Genomic DNA, 19433 nt, shown 5'->3' on the forward strand with positions numbered 1-19433 from the left:
ACATTCTATCTAGTGTCCAAAGCTCTCTGTGGTGTCCCAGATACAAGACATGTTTGCTGACATCCAGCTATGGACAGGACTAGAGGGAAAAGGAGGAGACCACAAATCCAGGGGCGGACCCAGATCCCAAGAGTCCTTTGCAGAGGTTGAAATGACAACTTGGGAGACTTAAACCTAGGACTTAGGAGACCCCAAAATGACACATTGTCTTGTTACACGATAACCCAACATTTTGCATTCAAAATAGCCTAAGAGTCGTCCACCTTCTCCAGCTGGCTTGCAAATTCTGATATCCCTGACTCTGCTAATGGGCAGAGGAATGTCCTGGCAGCTTCTCTGAGTGGGAGTTCTAGAGAGAGGGAACACTCAGCCTGGAAAGAATAGAAAGCCTCAGGCTCCACCTCTGACAAACCAACAAACCGTGCAGGAGAAAAGTGGGGGTTTGTCAAGATGAATTCATCCTGGGGAGGAACAGGATCCCCTCACCACAAAAACTGACCCTGCTGATAGCTTTAACAGAACCATGGTGTCACTGGTACGTCAGGGGACCGGTGTTTCCCTTCTTCTGGCACTCTTGAAATTGTATGCTTTTCAGTGAAGTGTGCTCCAGGAATTTGGCCTTTACTAACCGGTGCTGTTTCATATAAGGAAAGGAGAGACAAGACATTTATTCAAATGAGTCTTTCTCTGCAGACACAGTCACCAGAGATCAACATCAGAGGACTGTGTCTGACCTCATTGTAATTATCCCATTTGCATGTGACTAAGGGTTTTCCAACGTAGAGATAAAAATAATTTTAGGACTCGTCCCCTTCAGTTACCTCCTCAAGGGTATCCTGTGTTCTTTATGAGGGATCATTCCAAACTTGGCAGCCTCTTTCCCTAGGTTATTAGCTCATAGTTCTACAAAAGTTCCTCCATGTAGATTTTAAAGCCATGACCACTTCCTGCACCTCTTAGAAATTCTCTACCTTGGAGTAGGGCCTTCTCTCCATCAACTCCAAATCCCAGTGACTAGTAGGTAAACCAAAGTATAAAGTGTTTGCTCATCTGTCACATCCTGCATGGAGTAAACGTGAGGCAGGCAGGAAGCTCTGGTGGCCCAATGCCTGGGCTCTCTGTCTAAACTCATCTTCAAGAGACAAACCAAAACTGTCACGTTTGGGTTCTGAAAAATTAACGGATTCATCCTCAAATGGCTCTGCAGCCAAGCACATGATGATACGTGACTTTAATCCCAGCATTCAGGAGGTAGAGGTGGGAGAATCTCTGCGAGTTCTAGGCTAGCCTGGACTGGACTACATAGAGACCGTGACTCAAAAAAAAAAAAAAAAAAAAGGGCAAGAGATTTCCTACTGAGTCTGAAATACTAGCTCAGTCCTCAAGTTTGGGGATAATTTACCATTGAGTAATTTTCAGTCCTACTATACCTTATATATCTACTATTTATATACCCAATAACATCTTACTATCACAGAGAATCACAAGCATGTCAGACCAGGCCATAGACAGTTCATAAATGCCAAGGAGCATCCAACACAGCAATCTCTGAACACATGATTAATCAGGTTCAGCACCAAGCATCTGGGCTAGATTCTCATGGGGCCAAGATGGTCTGTGAGGACTTTAAAAACCAACTGAGGACGCAACCAAGGGAACAGCATGTGGGGGACGGCAGCAAGGCAATACGAATGATGTGAAGTCTGTCTGGAGGGCGGTCAAAGCGCTGACAGTGCGAACCTCTGGAGCCTGGGGGACTTATCCCTGGACACTTCTCTTTTACGGTTTTGTCTGGGGCTTTGTTACTGTTTGCTACTAAAAGGGTTTGATGAGGCAAGGTCCCACTGTGTTACTCGGCTGTTCTCAAGTGATCCTTCTAGCTCAGCCACCCAAGTGGCTGGGGCTACAGCATGCACTATCACATCCACCTTCCTTGACCCTTCAAGCTTTTTTTTCAGTGTATGTGTGTGCCTGTGTAAGTTTGTGTACACCCTGTTTGTGCAGATGCCTGCAGACACCCTGGGTCCCTGGATCCCCTGGAACTGGAATCACAGGCAGTTGTAAATAGCTCAGTGTAGGTATCAGGAACCAAAGCCAGGCCCTATAAGAGTAGCAAACATCACGAACTGCTGAGCTATCTCTCTTGTTTAGAAATTCTCTCTACGGACTTCCTGATATAAAAAAACAACAAATTAATCCTTAAAGACATAATAGATAAGCCGGGCAGTGGTGGCACATGCCTTTAATCCCAGCATTTGGGAGGCAAAGGCAGGTGGATTTCTGAGTTCGAGGCCAGCCTGATTTACAGAGTGAGTTCCAGGACAGTCAGGACTACACAGAGAAACCCTGTCTCAAAAAAACCAAAAACCAAAAACCAAAACCAAAACAAAAAACAAAAACAAAAAGACATTATAGATATTGCTCATATCAAACTAGTTTCCTTCCTCAGGCTCTGAGAACAAACACCTTCCCCACTGGATTGCTATCTACAGTGAGCAGTGTGACCCTTAGGACAGGTATTGGAGACAAGCCAGGGCGCCAAGTACATACTCTGTTCACAACAGATTGCTTCCTGCTTCCAAGAACACATAGAGCATCTCTAAACGGTTTCCTTTCCATCTTCCATGTAAGCATTGCCCCACCCCCCACTCAAACACTCATTTAGCTCTTGGTTATTGTAGGCATTTTATTTACTGTACAAAATATTTACAACTCCAACTGCAGACATCCAGACCTGGTCTGCCAATGTGCAGCAGATCTCAACCTCTGCCAAATTCTAGAACCAAGCTGACACTTTCCTTGGTACTCATGACTGGTCTCCTTCAAGGACACCGAAAATCCAAAAGCCAGGAGGGCAGCTGGCCTCCCAAGTACCTATATCACAAAGCACAAACAAAAGAACTGGCCAAAATAAGGAATATGAATAGAAAATTGACCAAGAAATAACACATGTTTTTATCTGTCCAACATACTGTATCTCTTCCCCACACTGGCTAGTACCAAAGCAGTATTAGGAAAAAAAGGTAAAAGAAAATGCAAAAGAGAGCAAAATGCTTCTGAACAGTCAGGAGAGTGAACTAGAAGAATAGAAAACCACACAGTACTAGAGGATTTTTTTGTTAAAGACTCTGGTGCCTAAAGACCAACCTGGCATGCTAGCTGCCCCAGCTGGGCTGCAACAGTGCCTAGGAGACTCTGAAAAAGTGCTATGACTAGAGCTTAAAATGAGAGGTCTAGTCATAGACACACACTGACCCCCTGTGTAGTCTGCAGAGGGGTGCTGGAGCCTGGATTGCAGAACCTAGGAGGAAGAACCGCCCCAAACGGCCAAGCAGCCATGTACCCAGCTGGAAGCCCCAGCAGAGGCTGAGAGGCAGCAGGGTAGTGGCTAAATGATCTTGTACGTGTTCCTTGGGAAAATGTGGGCAGGCGGCAGCACCTTGTCCCAGTCCCTGAGGAGAGCAGTGACCATGTGGCATGGAGGATCCTGGGTGGAGAGGTCCTGATGCCAGGTCCCAAACCCCGAGGATAAGTGAGGTGAGCACCCACACCAAGAAAAGACAGATGATGACTGCAAAGGAGGTCAGGCAGGATTCTAGCAGCTCAGGAGGGCTTGTTTCTCGTGATCCTGGGAACAGGAGGGCTCAGACTGCTTCCAGGAGGCCAAGGCACTGTCACAAGAACTGCCTTGTCTCGGGATTCCGTGTACTTGCTGGTTTTGGCAATAAAATGGCTTATAATATTCTGAGTGAGTGCCCCATGGAAAATAGTGGCTTGTAGGAAAGCCTTATTAAAGACAGAAACTGGGAAATCCATGTGATATTGAGCCTTCATGTTGTTTTCATTCAAACACTCATGAAAAGATGCTATCTTCCTCGAGACTGAGTTCTCTTTGATCACCATGTAACTGTGAACCCAATATAGCGTTCTCCCTCCATGGTTCCCCCACTTCCTAGTAACTGATGAAACCAAGTCCTTGGAATTGCTAGGTATTTACTGCTGCTGGATCTCCACCTTGTCTGTCCCCAGTGGCTTCACCGCTCCTTTGCCTTAGCACTGCCAAAGATCACCACCATAGCTGGCAGGCTAAGTTCACTGTCCCAGTCTGTTGCTCCCAAAATTCTTCCAGCAGAATGCTAAAGACAGCTCTTAACAAACTATGTAAGTCGGAGGTCCGTCCAAGTCCTCCTTCAGTGCAAAGAACAATTCAGAGAAAAGCATCAGTAGTCTTCAAGCCATCCACATGCCTGGACACGGCCCTTCCCCACGAGAGAAGCGTACCCAGCACTGGAGGCTGCAGCACAGACATCCTTCACATTCTTCTGACTGCTTTTCTCACTGGCTCAAATTCAAGAGAAAGCTTAGCAAATTCCTTATAGATTAATGATCATCTTTAAAAATGCCCACAGGGAGTATCTTTTCCAGTTCTGTCACCTTAAAGAGATCCTTTTGTACTACCAGTCCCCATGAGAACTAATCCAGTGCCATGGCCTGTGCCTGCCATTATGTGAGAGGACAAATCAGACGGCTTGTGTGGGCCACTTTCTAGCTGCACTTCTCCTGGCCACTGATGAGAAGAGGTGATGGGTTACCCAGTCTGGTCAAGTAGTGAGCTCAAGGAGGGCTGGAATGAGGCATGGTGGAAGGGTCTCATATGCCGGCTTTCCAACAGAACTGAGTCCTCTGTGTTATGAATGTCTCCCAGCCACGGAGGCAGATCTGGCCACAGAGATCTTCAAAGGACCAACGAAGTGACAGCAGCATGGTCCTCCTCTCATGACTGAGTAGAGCTCAGATAGGTGCCACGTGCTCAAGTGGCCTGTGGTGAATGTGGACAGAAGGTGAGGTAAGAACAGGGCTTGCAGATGACAGAATACTCCAGACACAAGGGAGCATGCAGTATCTTCTGGCTAATGGTTGTGGTTAAGGTCAGTGGTTATGCTTGTTAACATGTGTCCAGATGCTCTAGAGAGCTTGGGAGCCAAGCAGGTGACAGAGGAGCGGTCAGAGCATGCCAAAGCCCTCGCAACCCTCACTGATGGCCAGCTGTAGCATCCTGTGCACCTCTTCATATGAGTCATATGTAGGGAGGCACAGTTGGTTAAAACTGGAAAAACAAGGAGGAAGATGATGAATTCATACTACAAGAAACATGGGCAAGGGCTAGAAAGAGACTCCCCCACAAGGGATGCTTCGGGCAGCCTACCATGTGTGTGCAGTAGGAAGCGTGCTATGGGTTGGAGCAGCAATAATCTGAAATGAGGGACAGAGGGCAGCAAATCCTCCAGGTGGGAGCTGAGAAGAACCTGTTGTAAACTGAAGCAGCCGAGCCAGTTCCTCCTGGGTCAGACTGGAAACCACAGCCCAAAACCACCTCATGACCTGGCAGGAAAAGACAGGGCTTTCATCAACATGACATGCAGCCTAAGATCTGACTCCTAAGGAAGGACCAGGATGCTGTGGGGAGGCACATGCTCCCAGTTACAGTACTATGAGGCATGAGTAACAATCCCTACAAGAATTTACATTGTCACAGGATCAGAGTAATCAATCAATTGATTGCTTGGCTCCGTTTACTTCCATTCCCACCCATTACCGCAGTAGTAGTCAAGGTACCTGTCTTTAGGGACCTGAGCTCCTTTCGGCTTGGATAACTACCTGTTTTCCCAGAATCATTGTTTTGCCAGTCATCATGTCAACTTCTTCGACTCTTCTACATTTGTCTTCTAAAACCATTCCACTTAAGTCAATACCAAACCAACTGTGAAAGCTTAGCCCATTACCTTTTCTCTGAAATGCCAGGATCCACCAACCACTACAGCATGGGCTTTGAAGTCAGATACATTGATGTCTCCAGTCCCACACATCAGCAGCTAGACAGACAGAAGGACAAAGACATTCTATTTAGTCAGTTACCTACATACATGGGAATGCAGAATGAAACCAATGCCAGGAGAAAGACAGAAAATGAGATCACAGTGCTAGAATGAACTGTAATAGGCCAATGATTCCTAACTAGTGTGGGGTTTCAAAAAAAACCAAAAATCACAGTATTAATAAACCCACACCACTTACACACACACACACACACACACACACACGATTCAGCAGAAAACAAAAGTGATTATTGTGCAAGCCAGCCAACCTGAGTTGGATCCCTAGAACGCACAGTGGAGGGGTGTAACAAACTCCTAGAAGTGGTCCCCTGACCTCGGATATACCACAGCACATAATAAGCTCTGTGGCACATGTATGCCTGTATCCCATAAACTGGATTTAAAAGACAGACAGATGAGTACACTAGGCACTGAATCAGAATCTCTGAAGTTGGATTATAAGCTAATACAGCTGAAGAGGTTTCCTAGGTGTTTCTGACGAGTGGGCCTAGTTAAGAACTGCTAAGGATTCTTTGTCATTATAGAATGAAATGAAAGAAATAAAAGAACTGCGTCGGTGTTCTAGTCAGCAGAGGACTCCCAGGGGAAGGGGCCCTTTATGAGTGCTTTCTCTCAGGTCTAGCCTCCTTTCGTGGGCTGAACTTTTACTATTTCCCTTTAGCTCTGCTTCCAGTTGAACAGATAAACTAAAAGGATGGGGGGTGGGAGAGGGAGAGAGAGAGAGAGAACATTAATGACATCAGAGCCTTAAATATCTTGTTGATGTCCTAATTTGGCTCAAGAGCCAACATGTTACTTAGCAGACTATGAATATCCATCCAATAGCTGTAAGGAATGATACCTCTTAATAAAGAGACAAAAAAGCCCAACTTCAGCCCTGGAAGCTTTAGTTTCTTGAAGACCATGCCAAGTTAATGAGTAGCTCGGAGCAGCCTGAGGAACCGCTGTAGACTGCAGCTTTTCTCCCACTCTCCGATGTGTTGTTTCCAGTGCTCACAAAATACCCCAGGGCCCCAAGGCAGCAGCACAGGTAAGAGGTCTATAGAAATTCTAGACTGAGAATTCATTGTTTGGATCTTATATCTCCAGGCACTGCAGGTGATGAGAATCACAGAAGCTTGAATGGTCTCTAGCCGAGGAAGAATTACACAGCATCACCCGATGATACTGACACTAACGGTTTCCTTACACATTTTAAAGTTTCTCTTTTTTTGTTGTTTTGTTTTGTTTCTGATTTTTGAGACGGGGCTTCTTTCTAGCCCTGGCTGTCCTGGAACTCCCGTGTGCAGGAGGGATTTCTAACAGGAACATTATGAAGACCTTTGACTGTACATATCATGTGTGAGGAGCAGCAGCAAGAAAAGACAAGCTGACTCTTGTTCTCAACTCCTAAGGTCTTTCATTCAGCTGACTATAAAAATGGTATTTAGCTGGGCGTGGTGGCGCACACCTTTGATCCCAGCGCTTGGGAGGCAGAGGCAGGCGGATTTCTGAGTTCGAGGCCAGCCTGGTCTACGAAGTGAGTTCCAGGACAGCCAGGGCTATACACAGAAACCCTGTCTCGAAAAAACAAAACAAAACAAAAAAAATGGTATTTAACCATCTTAGAGCTAACTTTGGACTGATACAAAATGTGAAATCACTGTTACTTAGATATGTAAATACATGCACATGTTCTCACACTCTGTGACACTACAGATATGTAAACACACGTGACTTTAATATGAGCCATCCTGTGTCTTTCACTAGCATAGAGCCCCGAGGGACTTCAGTCTTCTTCACTGCAGGATCTCAGCACACAGCTCATAGTTCACACACACCTAAACAAATATACTCTATAATCCACTTAAATATGAAGACTCTATATTATGCAAGTACTCGTCAGTCAATTACTATCAGTAATACTTGATAAGTCAGTATTAACTACTACTCCTCATAACCACCTGCTGCTCTATGAACTTCACCACGGCAATTTCTAAAAGACGAGACAAGGTGCACAGACACACATGCAGGAGAAGACTCATATACATTTTAAAAATTTTCTTTTAAAGTGACTCTAACTCCTGTATAATAAACGTCTTTCTGCCTACACAGTGAGACTGTCTCAATTCTCTCATTTCCCAAGAAGAAAGAATGGGCTTTCTTGCCGCACCACTAACAGAAGGTACAGCAAGCAGGGGCCCGTGAGGCACACCGTCAAGAACAGCAGCAGTCTTGGGGCTGGGGAGATGGCTCAGCTGGTAAAGGCACTTGTGCCGATCCCAAGGCTCATGTGGTGGAAGGAGAGGACTAAGTCAACAAGTGGCTTTCTGACCTCCATATACCCGACTGGCACTCCACACAAGTAAACAAAAACCACAAACAAGATAGGTTCAAATCCTAAGCGCTTACCTCAAGCTCATTCTCATCAAAAATAGCCAGGAGGTTCTCAGGAACCAGCTCATTCAAGCCTGAAACAGAAGTATCCAAGTTAGAGCCAGACTGCAACTATGGCCCCAACGTGTGCCGCACAAGGAGATGGGGCCCACCTTTCAGGAAATGCTCCACCTCCTCTTTCACTTGACTGGCCAGCCGATACTGAGCCAGCAGGTTTAAATAGAAGATTTTATTTGCATTGGTGACGGGAGTTTGAGCTCCGCCTGTCATGAGTTCTACAATCTGAAACAGAAGGCAAAAGACAAGACATGGAGAAATTGTGGTAAAACTGTACGCTGTATCAGCCTGAAATGTTCTACAGGCAGTGACTGGACTCCCTCAAGTTTCTCATCTGCATTAGCCTTTTTAACACAGTTGCTTTTCACTCTCTGTTACTGACTTTCAGGGCTCACACCCGACTAGCTAAGACTTGCACAGTGGGCACTAGGCAGGCCCTCTCTCAGGCAGTGAACGGCGCTGATGCAACAGGAAGGTACTACGGTCTCGTGAGCAATCCTTTAATTCTTCTCCCTGAGTAAACACTCATGGCCTTTTCTTGGAGATGCTCTTTCATATGACAGAAGCATCTGTTCCCACACATTCCTCTCTCACCCAAGTACACAGATGGAAAGAGCAACAGCTGAGACTTGGGAAGTTGGCATCAGACACTGCGGCCTTGATATGAACTTGCTACAGAACTCCAGTCTAGTAGCTATTTGTTCCTTATTTGTTCTGCGATTTGTCTATCTGCAAAGAAAAGCTAAACAAACTTCCTAAGTGACAAACAGAATTTATAAACACACACACACACACACACACGAAACAGCCACCGAGGGGCATGTGAAGAAGTCCCAAAGCATTAAACAATTACCCTGGAGAGTCTGTATAGAAACCAGAGCTGTCTCCATAACTGGATGAACACCTCCATTAGTTGTGAGGTCAGTTATTTTAAGGACCTAATAACATTTTCTTAGGCCATAGCTAGAAGTGCTTATTCACAAAAACCATACCAAATTATAGCAGTAATATAATATCCATAATTATAGAAAAAAAAGTTCTACTGTCAGTCTGTTGAGAATCTTGCAGGTGAATAACCTGCTGCTGTCCCTAGCCAGGACCTGTGAACAAAGTTCTGTTCACTAGCTATTTTCTTACTCAGAGCTCACTAGTACAAAGACAGAAAACTGGCATTCCTAGCCTTTTCAATAAAGCATTTAGTTTTGTTCTCATGAGATAGAGTCTCTGTCTGTAGACCAGGCTGGCCTCAAACTCACAATGACCTGCCTGCCTCTGCCTCCCAAGTGTTGGGATCAAAGTGCGTCATCATACTCAGCTGCCACATTGTTACCTCCCTTTGAATTACACAGTGATAATCTACTACTGCAGTGGCACTATCAAAGCTAATGAGGTTTAATTATCTATTATTACTATGACTAGCTTCACTATTATCATTTGATATCACATAACTCCACAATGTAACAAAAACATATTTGTAACAAATATATATATGGCCAGTAATCTCAGCACTCGGGAGGCAGAGGCTGTGGATGCCTGTGAGTTCAAAGCCAGCCTGGTCTGTGTATCAAATTTAAGGCCAGCCTGTGCTACAGAGTGAGACTCTGTCTCAAAACCAAGCCAAACCAAACCCAACAAGAACAACAAAAAGGGTTTTACTATGTACAGGCATTGTGTTAAACAAACACCCAGGCACCTCCATCACAACGGCTAATCCCTCCCAGACCAGCTTGGGCACGGATGCTTCATCAGCATGCCACTCAGTCCTCTGCAGAGTCTTTCCTTTCCTTCACTGCAGAAGGTCCGACCGGAGCAGCCTAGAGGGATCCGGGCTGTAGGGGCTTCCGAGTTCTGGTCTCTCTCACCTTATCCAGTTGACCTGATTTGTTGTATTTCTCTTCTGCAAAGACCAGCTCCATCTCACTCATGTCATTGTTGAGGATAAAGCACACCTTGGACTTATAGAATTCCGGGTCATCCGTTTCAAAGTACTGCGGAGATAGGAAGACACAGAAGTGCATGGACACCCTTTGCCATGAACGGAACTAACTGCTTGAAACCACTTACACCTTCAACCTTAAAAATAATCAGCTCAGGGGGCTGGAGAGACGGCTCAGAGGTTAAGAACACTGGCTACTCTTCCAGAGGTTCTGGGAACAGAACCCAAATGGAGGCTCACAACCATCTGTAACTCCAGTTCCAGGAGACTTGATGCTTTCTACTCAGTGGGCACCAGGGATGTATCTGGTGCACGTACATATAAGCAGGCAAAACACACATACACACAGAATACAAATAAATCTTTAAAAATAAATACATAAAAGGGTAAAAAGGAAATCAGCTCCTGTGGAACGATCCCAAGCTAGTCTGTCTTTAGTGGAATTGCACACCCACCATGTTACCTTGTAATGCATACGGAGTCCTATGATTTGGGCCAGGAAAGACCGAGTGAACCGGGCACGGACCAACTGCTTGTAGGCTCCTCCTAGAGAGGATTCATACAAACACTTGCCCACCAGCCGCCCTGCAAACTCATACATCTTCAAGCGCAGGTGAGCCGGGCGGTTAGGGTTAGGATGCACCTGTCAGAGAAACGAAAACGTCTTTGACCATTTTTCATCCATTCTAGCTAATTCTGGAAAGACTCCCAAATCCTATGCAACTAGGACCTAGAATGTTCCCCAAAGGTGTATATATTTAAAAGTTTTGGTCCCCAACCCATAGCACCATCAGTAGCGCTCAGGCTACTGAGGTATGACCTGGAAGAGAACTTCCAGGTCTCTCTCTGTCTTTCATGCCCTAGCCCTGAGGTGAGGATCTCTCCATACTCTGCCACTATGATGTGCTGCCTCACCACGAACCCAAAAGCAAGGAGGCCAGCCAGCCATAAACGGAAGCCTCTGAAAGTCTGTTGTGAAGTAACATTTTCTCTTTATAAGCTGGCTCTCTCGGGCACTTATTACAGTAACAGAAAGCTGACTCATACCCAGTGCTAAGGGAATAAAATTTCAGGTTAAGGATCACAGAGCAGACAACTGAGTGACTTAGATTAGTTTGTGGTCCTTAGTTGACTTGAGTGCAGGTGATCTGATGCCTGCCCCTAAACAAGAACTTTTCAAACGAACTCTACTTGTGATTCCTTTCTAGTCAGGGATCTAATACAGAAACCAATTGCCACAGTCGTTTTTCTTTTGATAATAGCTTAATTATTATAAGTGAGTAAAGCCACAATGTAACGTAATGCTCTTAGCCAAGTGCTCAACTCTTCTTCCCATTCTACAGATGAAATAATGGAGCCAAGTAAAAGATAGGCAGCTGGACTAGCTCATTACACACAGCACATGAAAGGCAAAGTTGTCCAGCTTCCCAGGTCAGCTGTGCGAACCTCTGTGTATTCAGGGTAACTTTCCACCCCCCACGGGGAAGGCACGGACTCACTAGTGCTTGGTTGCTGTCAGTGAACCGGGTGAAGAGCTGACTGGTGGTATCAAACAGTGCTTTGCAGATTAGCTCAAACCATTCCCGGCGAGGCCCTCCCCAATCCAAAGCTGAAAAGTATAATGAAAATTAAAAGTGATGCTGGCTTACACCACCGATTATTACTTTTCTTCCTTTAGTAACTTGTAGCACTCTCCTGTCCTTCTCTCTGGTCCACTACCTGTTTCTTCAATGCAGCTCACCTATACGGTGAACACTTCTTGAAACCCCACTTCCTTCTGTAGATTCCAAGGTATTCTGGTCACTAAGCTAACAGAAACACAGGTCAGAGATCCAGGAAACGGACACTGTGGATCTGCAGTGGTTATTCTGTCCTTCTGGTGTGAACTGTAGGCGCTCACCCACATGTCTCTGCTCTCTAAAGCCAACCAGGCTCCTTTCCTCACTCAGAGAAGCTGGGTCTTTGGGGGAGCTTGAAGAGGCTGGCCTAAGCCTTTTTGGAGAGTGGAAGTAGGAAGGAAAATTAAAACAATAAATGGAGCTTTAAACCCACCTTCCTCATCCTGGAAAACTACTTCAAAGTTCTTGCTCCAGTCTGAGATGGAAAAGTTCCGAGTGGCCTTCAAAGACTAGAAAGCAGAGCAAGGAAGGAAGCTGTAAGAACACTGGCTGCTCCCTCAGCTTCTAAAGAGAACCCTCAAGAGCAGCACTGTCCACTGAGCCAACCACTTCGTGGAAGTGACAGATGGCACACAAGTAAAACTCGCTGATGTCATCTTATATTCAAATACACAGATTGCCAGGAGAAATTCAGTATTTAAAAGAACTGGGGACAACCACACTAGAGACAACCCCTGCCTGGCACTGGCAGGGCATAGCACTCCTGAGATGACCCCAGACACCCAGAATCCCTGTGTGCCACTAAGATGAGCAAGCAAGTGGTGGGAGATGGAGGAGAAACAGAGGGATGTGGGCACAATGAAGAGAGGTGGAACTGGAGACTCCAGGCACAGCCTGGTGGGAGTAGCCAGCAGTGCTCCCTAAGGTCAGGGTAAGGTCCTGGCCTGTGAAGGGGGTCAAGACCTATAGATCCAAAGCTGCAGGATCTCCATGACACAGGGAAACAACAGGATCTCCAAGAGGAGTCCCAGTGAGGATCCAGTATTGACAGTGGAGCAGAAGCCAGAGGCCTCAAATCACTGCAATAACTCTCTGCAGTGAACATTTGCAAGTATAGTTGTGGACAAGGGGCTGGCAAGATGGCGCAGCCAGTAAGAGCACTGACTGTTCTTCCGAAAGTCCTGAGTTCAAATCCCAGCAACCACATGGTGGCTCACAACCACCTGTAATGAGATCTGACATCACCTTCTGGTGCGTCTGAAGACAGCTGCAGTGTACTTATGTATAATAGTAAATAAATCTATGGGCTGGAGTGAGCAAGGATTGAGCAAGTGGAGTTGACCGGAGCAAGCAGAGGTCCTAAAAATTCAATTCCAACAACCACATGAAAGCTCACACCCATCTGGACAGCCAGAGTGTACTCATATACATAAATAAATAAATCTTTAAAAAAAAGTGTGGACCAAAGTGTATCCTGTGGGACACACTATGACACATTACAGCTTCCACAATGAGGGTTTTTCTCTTCTTTTTTTTTTTTTGGAGTGGGGTGGGGTAGGGTGGGACGTTCCAAGGGCAGAGGGAAAATACAGAGGGATGGAGAGAGGTGAGCGAGACTGGGGTGTATGATATGACTTTTATAAAGATCAATAAAAAGCTAAATGAAAAATAATCTAAGCATGGTAGGAAATCCCCATGACCACAGCAAACATGAAGCTGAAGCAGGAAGGTTCCAAGTTCAATGCCAGCCCAGCTCACACTGGGGTAACTTCGCCCTGGACAAAACACAGACAAACAAAACCATCTAACCTAGAATTGTTTTATTTTTCTCTTTTCTTTTCTTTTCTTCTTTCCTTTCCTTTCTTTTCCTTTTTCCTTTCCTTTCCTTTTTCCTTTCCTTTCCTTTCCTTTCCTTTCCTTTCCTTTCCTTTTTCCTTTCCTTTCCTTTCCTTTCCTTTCCTTTCCTTTCCTTTCCTTTCCTTTCCTTTCCTTTCTCCTTTCTCTCCTTTCCCTCCCTTCCTTCCTTCCTTCCTTCTTTGTTTTTTAACAAATTTCATTTTATTAATGAAAAAGCTGTAAACAGAACTCATGAGTCTTGGTTTCCAGGGAAGTACAGACTCTCTGTTACTCATCTTTATCTCCCACAAAGCAAGGCTATGTAGGGAGCCATGCCACATGGGGTGTGTGGCTAAGAAAGGGGTTTCCAGTCACAGCTACCAGAGCCAAACACCACACACTTTCTGGACAGGCAGCAAGCCTTCTCACTCTGGGAGAATGTCAGGCCCGGGCCAGTGTCTGTGGTGGGGACAGACACTCATCAGGTGTTCCATTTCTACCAGGCCAGAGTAACAATAGTACTACTTCCTTCTAATCCAGCCAAAGTCCCTACACCAGGGGTGCACTATCAGAGTGCTTCGTCAACCACCACTTCTGCTCCCTACACTGCACCGTCCAGGAACTAATCTGCACAGACCAGAGAGCTGATGTCTGTCAGTCTCCCCCACAGCTGCATGCTTCTAACATAGTGGCCCCAATCCAGTATAATAAAGTATATACAATGAGAAGAACAAATAGTCTCTAATATGTTTAAAGGGAGAAATTTATGTTTCATTAAAAGAAAAGAACAAAGAAAGCACACTGCAGGATATGGTCAAATACAGAAGAGCTTCTTAGCTGGAGAAACTGCATAGGAAGACATTACATACCGATTCCAATAAGGCGTGTCTGCTGACCTTCAGGGTGACTTTGGAATGAGGTCTCTTCATATGGACCTGCCGAAGCTCTCTCTGGAAAAAGTTCACCTTGTCTTGAAAGGTCTCAGAGCCTCCTGAGGAGCAAGCAAGCAGCAAGGTTCATCGTGACTTACTCTCAGGCATGCGATGGAGCACAGCTCTACAGGTACACGCCCTCATGGCTCACCGCCTTCCCACCCTTACCGATGTTCTTGTGCAGGGAACGGATGAAAGTGGCTGCTAGGATGTTCCTTTCTTTGCAGCTGAGCTCCACGGGAGGCTGAATGCCGTCATCCACCACCAGCGTGAGGAGCTTGTGAACAGGGTCAGGGCCAAGGTATGAAAACTGGCACAGAAAGTTTAAGAGAAAGCAGTTAGCTCAATCTAGAAACCCCTTTATTCCAACAAAGCCTTTCACATGTCTACTCTGCTACAAAAACAAGGCAATCCTTGTTTTTTCCAAATACATACCTGCCAGGAATACACATCTCATTTATCTTATATATTTATTTAGTGAGGGGTGTGTGGGGGGGTACATGGGCCACATGTGGAAGTCAGAGGACAGCTTGTGGGCGTGGTTCTCTTCTTTCACCATATGGGTCTAGAAGATTGAATCCACTCACTAGGCTTGGCTGGCACGTTTAGCTGCTGAGCCATCTCATCAGCCCTATGCCAGTGTTCTACAATTCAGTTTTCTGTTTATCTCTGTTCCTGTTTCAGTGTGCGTGCCCATGCTGTGCACAGTCTCAGGAGTTGGTTCTGCCTTGATGGATAAACACTCCAGGATGCCTGGTCCTTGAGCTTTCAAATGACTCTCTTGTCTGTGCCTCCAGTCCTGCAGTGAGTGCTGGGACCACGTGCAACACACCTGCCCTTTTTTTACATGGGTTCTGGGGATCAACTCAGGTGGTCAGGTTTGGTCTACAAGGATTTCTACCACTGAGCCAACTTGCTGGCCCCTAGTCTGAATCAGAGAAACAGCCTTTAAGCAAGCATCACTAGGCAACACTGCATTTTACCATAAACGGTCAGACGGGGAATAGAGCTATTATTCCAAACTCCCTGAAGAAAGTGATCTTCACAAACAACACACCCAGCTTAAAGCTTAGATTTAGGCCCAGAGCAATTAAAAACAACAAAATCGAAAAAGACAAATTCTTTTATCTTTGAGAACATTCCTTCTCATAGAGTGAGCTCCAGCACACCGGAGACCATGAACAGGCACAGGAACTGACATCCTTTGAAAGTGGTGCTGAAGACAGAAGACACTGGTAACACATTCTGAAGTGCTATTGGTACATACCGGTAACGTATCCAGTCTCACTTACCACACTTCTTGCTAAGAGTTATATGTCCATGGCCTTTAATGAGGAGATAACCTTTTCTTTGTTTAGAAATCAATCCTCACAGAGAGAGAATGTTCAGAAATACTGAAAGCCCTCAGGAAAAAAAGAAGACTGAACAACCCAGAGCCGAGTCTGCTCAGCACAAGGTCTGCCTTACCTTTGTTCCTGGGCACACTCGGAAGGTGTAGAGGCGCCAGGGGATGATTTTCAGATAGAATTCCTTCACAGAGAATTGCTGAGGTACAACACAGAAAATGAAATGAGGGACAAAGAAGAGTGTCCATCCAGTCTGGATATCACAATACAAACACCAAAGCCTTGTCTATATTTTCATAACAAGAGGATAATTTAGTCAGTCCTAAAGTTAAGTTTGCCCATGGAAGGTGAAGTTCAATCCCGACTTGACACCATGATTTCCCAGGCACACGCCGTCCCAATGGTCGAGTCTGACAGTCACTGTAGAAGGCCTGCAATTAGGTCTTCACTTTCTGACAGAAAACATTTCACCTCAGAACAACCAGGACCCTGCCTTGCCTGCTGGGGCTCAGTGACTCCCCAAGCCCACACAGGAGCAAACAGCACCTACCCCTATTGCTCCCCACCGACTTGCTGCTGCTGGTTTGGTTTGAGACAGGGTATTATTTCCTAGCCCAGGCTATACTGGGACTCACTAGGCAGCCCAGGCTGTCCTTGATGTCAAAGTGACCTTGTTTCAGCTTCCTGAATGCTGAGATTATAGGTGTGAGCTACCATGCATGGCTCTTTCTTCCTGTCTGACTGGTACTATGGACAGGGGGTTGTGATGGTTTGTATATGCAAGGCCACTACTTAGAGGTGTGGCCTTATTGAAGTAGGTGTGTCACTGTGGATGTGGGCTTTAAGACCCTACTCCTAACTGCCTAGAAGCCAGTATTCTGCTAGAAGCCTTCAAGTGAAGATGTAGAACTCTCAGCTCCTCCTGAACCATTCCTGCCTGGATGCTGCCATGCTCCCACCTTGATGCTAATAGTCTGAAGCTCTGAACCTGTAAGCCAGTCCCAATTAAATGTTGCCCTTATAAGAGCTGCCTTGGTCACAGTGTCTATTCATAGCAGTAAAGCCCTAACTAAGACAGGGTGACAGCAAGAATGTATGCATGCGCAGAGAGACCTGGGGAGAAGTAGAGTGGGACTTCACACAAAAGTTATCTAAATGCTGTCCGGGCAGTGGTGGCACACAACTTTAATACCAGCACTTGGGAAGCAGAGGCAGGCGGATTTCTGAGTTCAAGGCCAGCCTGGTCTACAAAGTGAGTTCTCGGACAGCCAGGGCTAAACAGAGAAACCCTGTCTTGAAAAACCCAAAACCAAAAAAAAAAAAAAAAAAAACCCAAAACCAAAAAAAAGAAAAAAAAAGTTATCTAAATAAATAATAAATTATTTATCTAATTTCCTTACCAAAGAAAGCTCTTTTTGTGCCATTTATAAAAGAGAATATAATGCAAGATGTTTGTTTTTAAATCTGTTATGTGAATGTTGTCATACACAGTTCCTTGTTTTAGTGCTTGGACTGCCCCTCACATGTCTTAGGCATGTTTTACCTTGAACTACATCTCCAGCCCCTCACATGCTATAGCCATGTTCTATCTTGAACTACATTACATCCCCAGCCCCTCCATATCCTCTATGTCTTAAAAACCTATGTTCCTTTTTTTTGTTGTTGTTGTTTTGTTTTTCAAGACAGGGTTTCTCTGTATAGCCCTGGCTGTCCTGGAACTCACTCTGCAGACCAGGCTCGCCTCCAACTCAGAAATCCACCTGCCTCTACCTTCCAAGTGCTGGGATTAAAGGTGTGCGCCACCACTGCCTGGCAAAAACAAATGATCTTTAAAGAAAACTTGCAACAACACTAAAAACACTTTGCCAACTTTTAAGAATAATTGATTTGGTGCTGATTGTCTGCAGTTCTCACCCACTTCACTGCCGTCCCTTCTACTCTACAGGAAGACTAGATTTGTTAATACATATTTATCTACATTATGTTAGAAAGCACAAAGATCTCTGAGTTCAAGGCCAGCCTGGCCTACAGAGCAAGTTCCAGGACAACCAGGGCTACACAGAGAAACCCTTGCCTCGGAGAAAGGAAGGAAGGGAGGGAGGGAGGGAGGGAGGGCAAATGAACGAGGGAATTTGAAGCCCATCTTGATTGTGAGATTAAGAGATATAATAGGATTTCCAGTAGTCTCATTTCTGTGAGAATTGGAAAAACACAAACAGTCAAAAAGCCTCTAAGAAGGCGTCTCTAAGTTCGAGACTTGGGAAGTTCACCTTCCTGTGCCTCTGCACAGATCATCTATCTTCATTACAATCTTCAAGCCTGTTAGTGACAACCATTTAATGTGGTTTCACATTTTCACAGAATGAAAGATCAAATTGTTTCCATACAGCATAAGGGACCAACAGTGATTTTTATCCTCACCCAAAACAAACCACTTCAGCAGCAGCATTGGTGGGGACCTCCAGTTCCGTGCATGCTAGGAAGCCTCTCTTACTGTCACAGAAGCACTACCTGCAGATGGCCCAGCCCTCCTGACACCCAGACTCTCACTTTGGCGTTCCCATTACTACACACTGGCCAGAGGGGGTGGGGTGGGGGGGGGTGTTTAAGGCAAGAATAGAGGCTCTAACCTTTGGTGACACATAGCAGTACACCTTCTTCGGTTTCTTCACCTTCTCAGGGGTGTGACACTCTGAGGGTGAGTCTTCATCCTCCTCCTCAATAGCAGTGGAGGGCCGGCGTTGAGAAGAGCTCATGTGCATGGGAGGAAGGTGCCACGGTGTGCTGGTACAGTTGTTAGCATTGTAAAGGTAAGCCTCAAAGTAAATGCTCACTCCTGAGGTGGACACATTGCGTTCAACAATATTCTTCTCAGTCTCTGAAACACAAGGAGTAAGGTTTGAAATAGGAATTAGGGGAGGGCAACCTGACCTCCTGATGGTCACTTCATGTACTACAAAGGCAGTTAGCTCAAATATCAAATGTTTGTGGGGTGGGGTGGAGAACAGATATACAAAGAGAAAATGGCTAGGAAAAGACCAAGTCACAGCTTTCAACTCACCACTAAGGACAATAATGTCAAATTCGCCATTATTGATGGGTTGGTTCTGATATGAAATGCAGGCATGGAAGCAACCTCGGGAATGCAGGGTGAGCCGCAAGAACACCTGGCAAGTCTGCCTGTTGGATGTCACTGACTTCTCAAATGAGACTTCATTATTCTCTTCTTCTTGAGGACCAAGCTACAGGAGGCAAAGCGTGACAACACATGTATCACTCTCTGCTTCACCAAGAACATCCCTGTGGCTCCTTTAATCTATGCCTCACACTTCCTAAAGGGACAGGCACGACCAGATACAGCCAAGGAGGCTCAGAAGTCAGGGAGGAGAGGCGGGAGTGAGGGCACCTGGAGAGCCCGACTGTCCTGGACAGGG

At 45.7% G+C, this 19433-nt stretch overlaps 1 protein-coding gene across 6 annotated transcripts in view; it reads right to left on the bottom strand.

Moving 5' to 3' along the window:
• Positions 1-2665: 2665 nt before the first annotated feature.
• The window catches only part of Arel1 (apoptosis resistant E3 ubiquitin protein ligase 1), a 52452-nt gene continuing 35684 nt past the window's right edge, over positions 2666-19433 (bottom strand). For 3 of the 6 annotated variants that reach the window (XM_021178694.2, XM_029484471.1, XM_029484470.1), the window contains 14 exons: positions 19061-19241; positions 18630-18877; positions 16121-16198; positions 14822-14963; positions 14591-14712; positions 12319-12394; positions 11766-11875; positions 10730-10909; positions 10193-10318; positions 8426-8555; positions 8289-8347; positions 5784-5873; positions 5207-5382; positions 2666-5107 (listed from right to left, as the gene is read on the bottom strand). In XM_021178694.2, the coding sequence (XP_021034353.1) occupies positions 5005-5107; positions 5207-5382; positions 5784-5873; positions 8289-8347; positions 8426-8555; positions 10193-10318; positions 10730-10909; positions 11766-11875; positions 12319-12394; positions 14591-14712; positions 14822-14963; positions 16121-16198; positions 18630-18877; positions 19061-19241 (1821 nt within the window). In that variant the 3' untranslated portion in view covers positions 2666-5004. The remainder of the gene's footprint in view (positions 5108-5206; positions 5383-5783; positions 5874-8288; positions 8348-8425; positions 8556-10192; positions 10319-10729; positions 10910-11765; positions 11876-12318; positions 12395-14590; positions 14713-14821; positions 14964-16120; positions 16199-18629; positions 18878-19060; positions 19242-19433) is intronic. The other 3 variants (XM_021178691.2, XM_029484468.1, XM_029484469.1) reach the window with 1 other exon arrangement.

This window comes from Mus caroli, chromosome 12 (genome assembly GCF_900094665.2).
Source record: "Mus caroli chromosome 12, CAROLI_EIJ_v1.1, whole genome shotgun sequence".
In the NCBI taxonomy this organism is placed as follows: domain Eukaryota; kingdom Metazoa; phylum Chordata; class Mammalia; order Rodentia; family Muridae; genus Mus; species Mus caroli.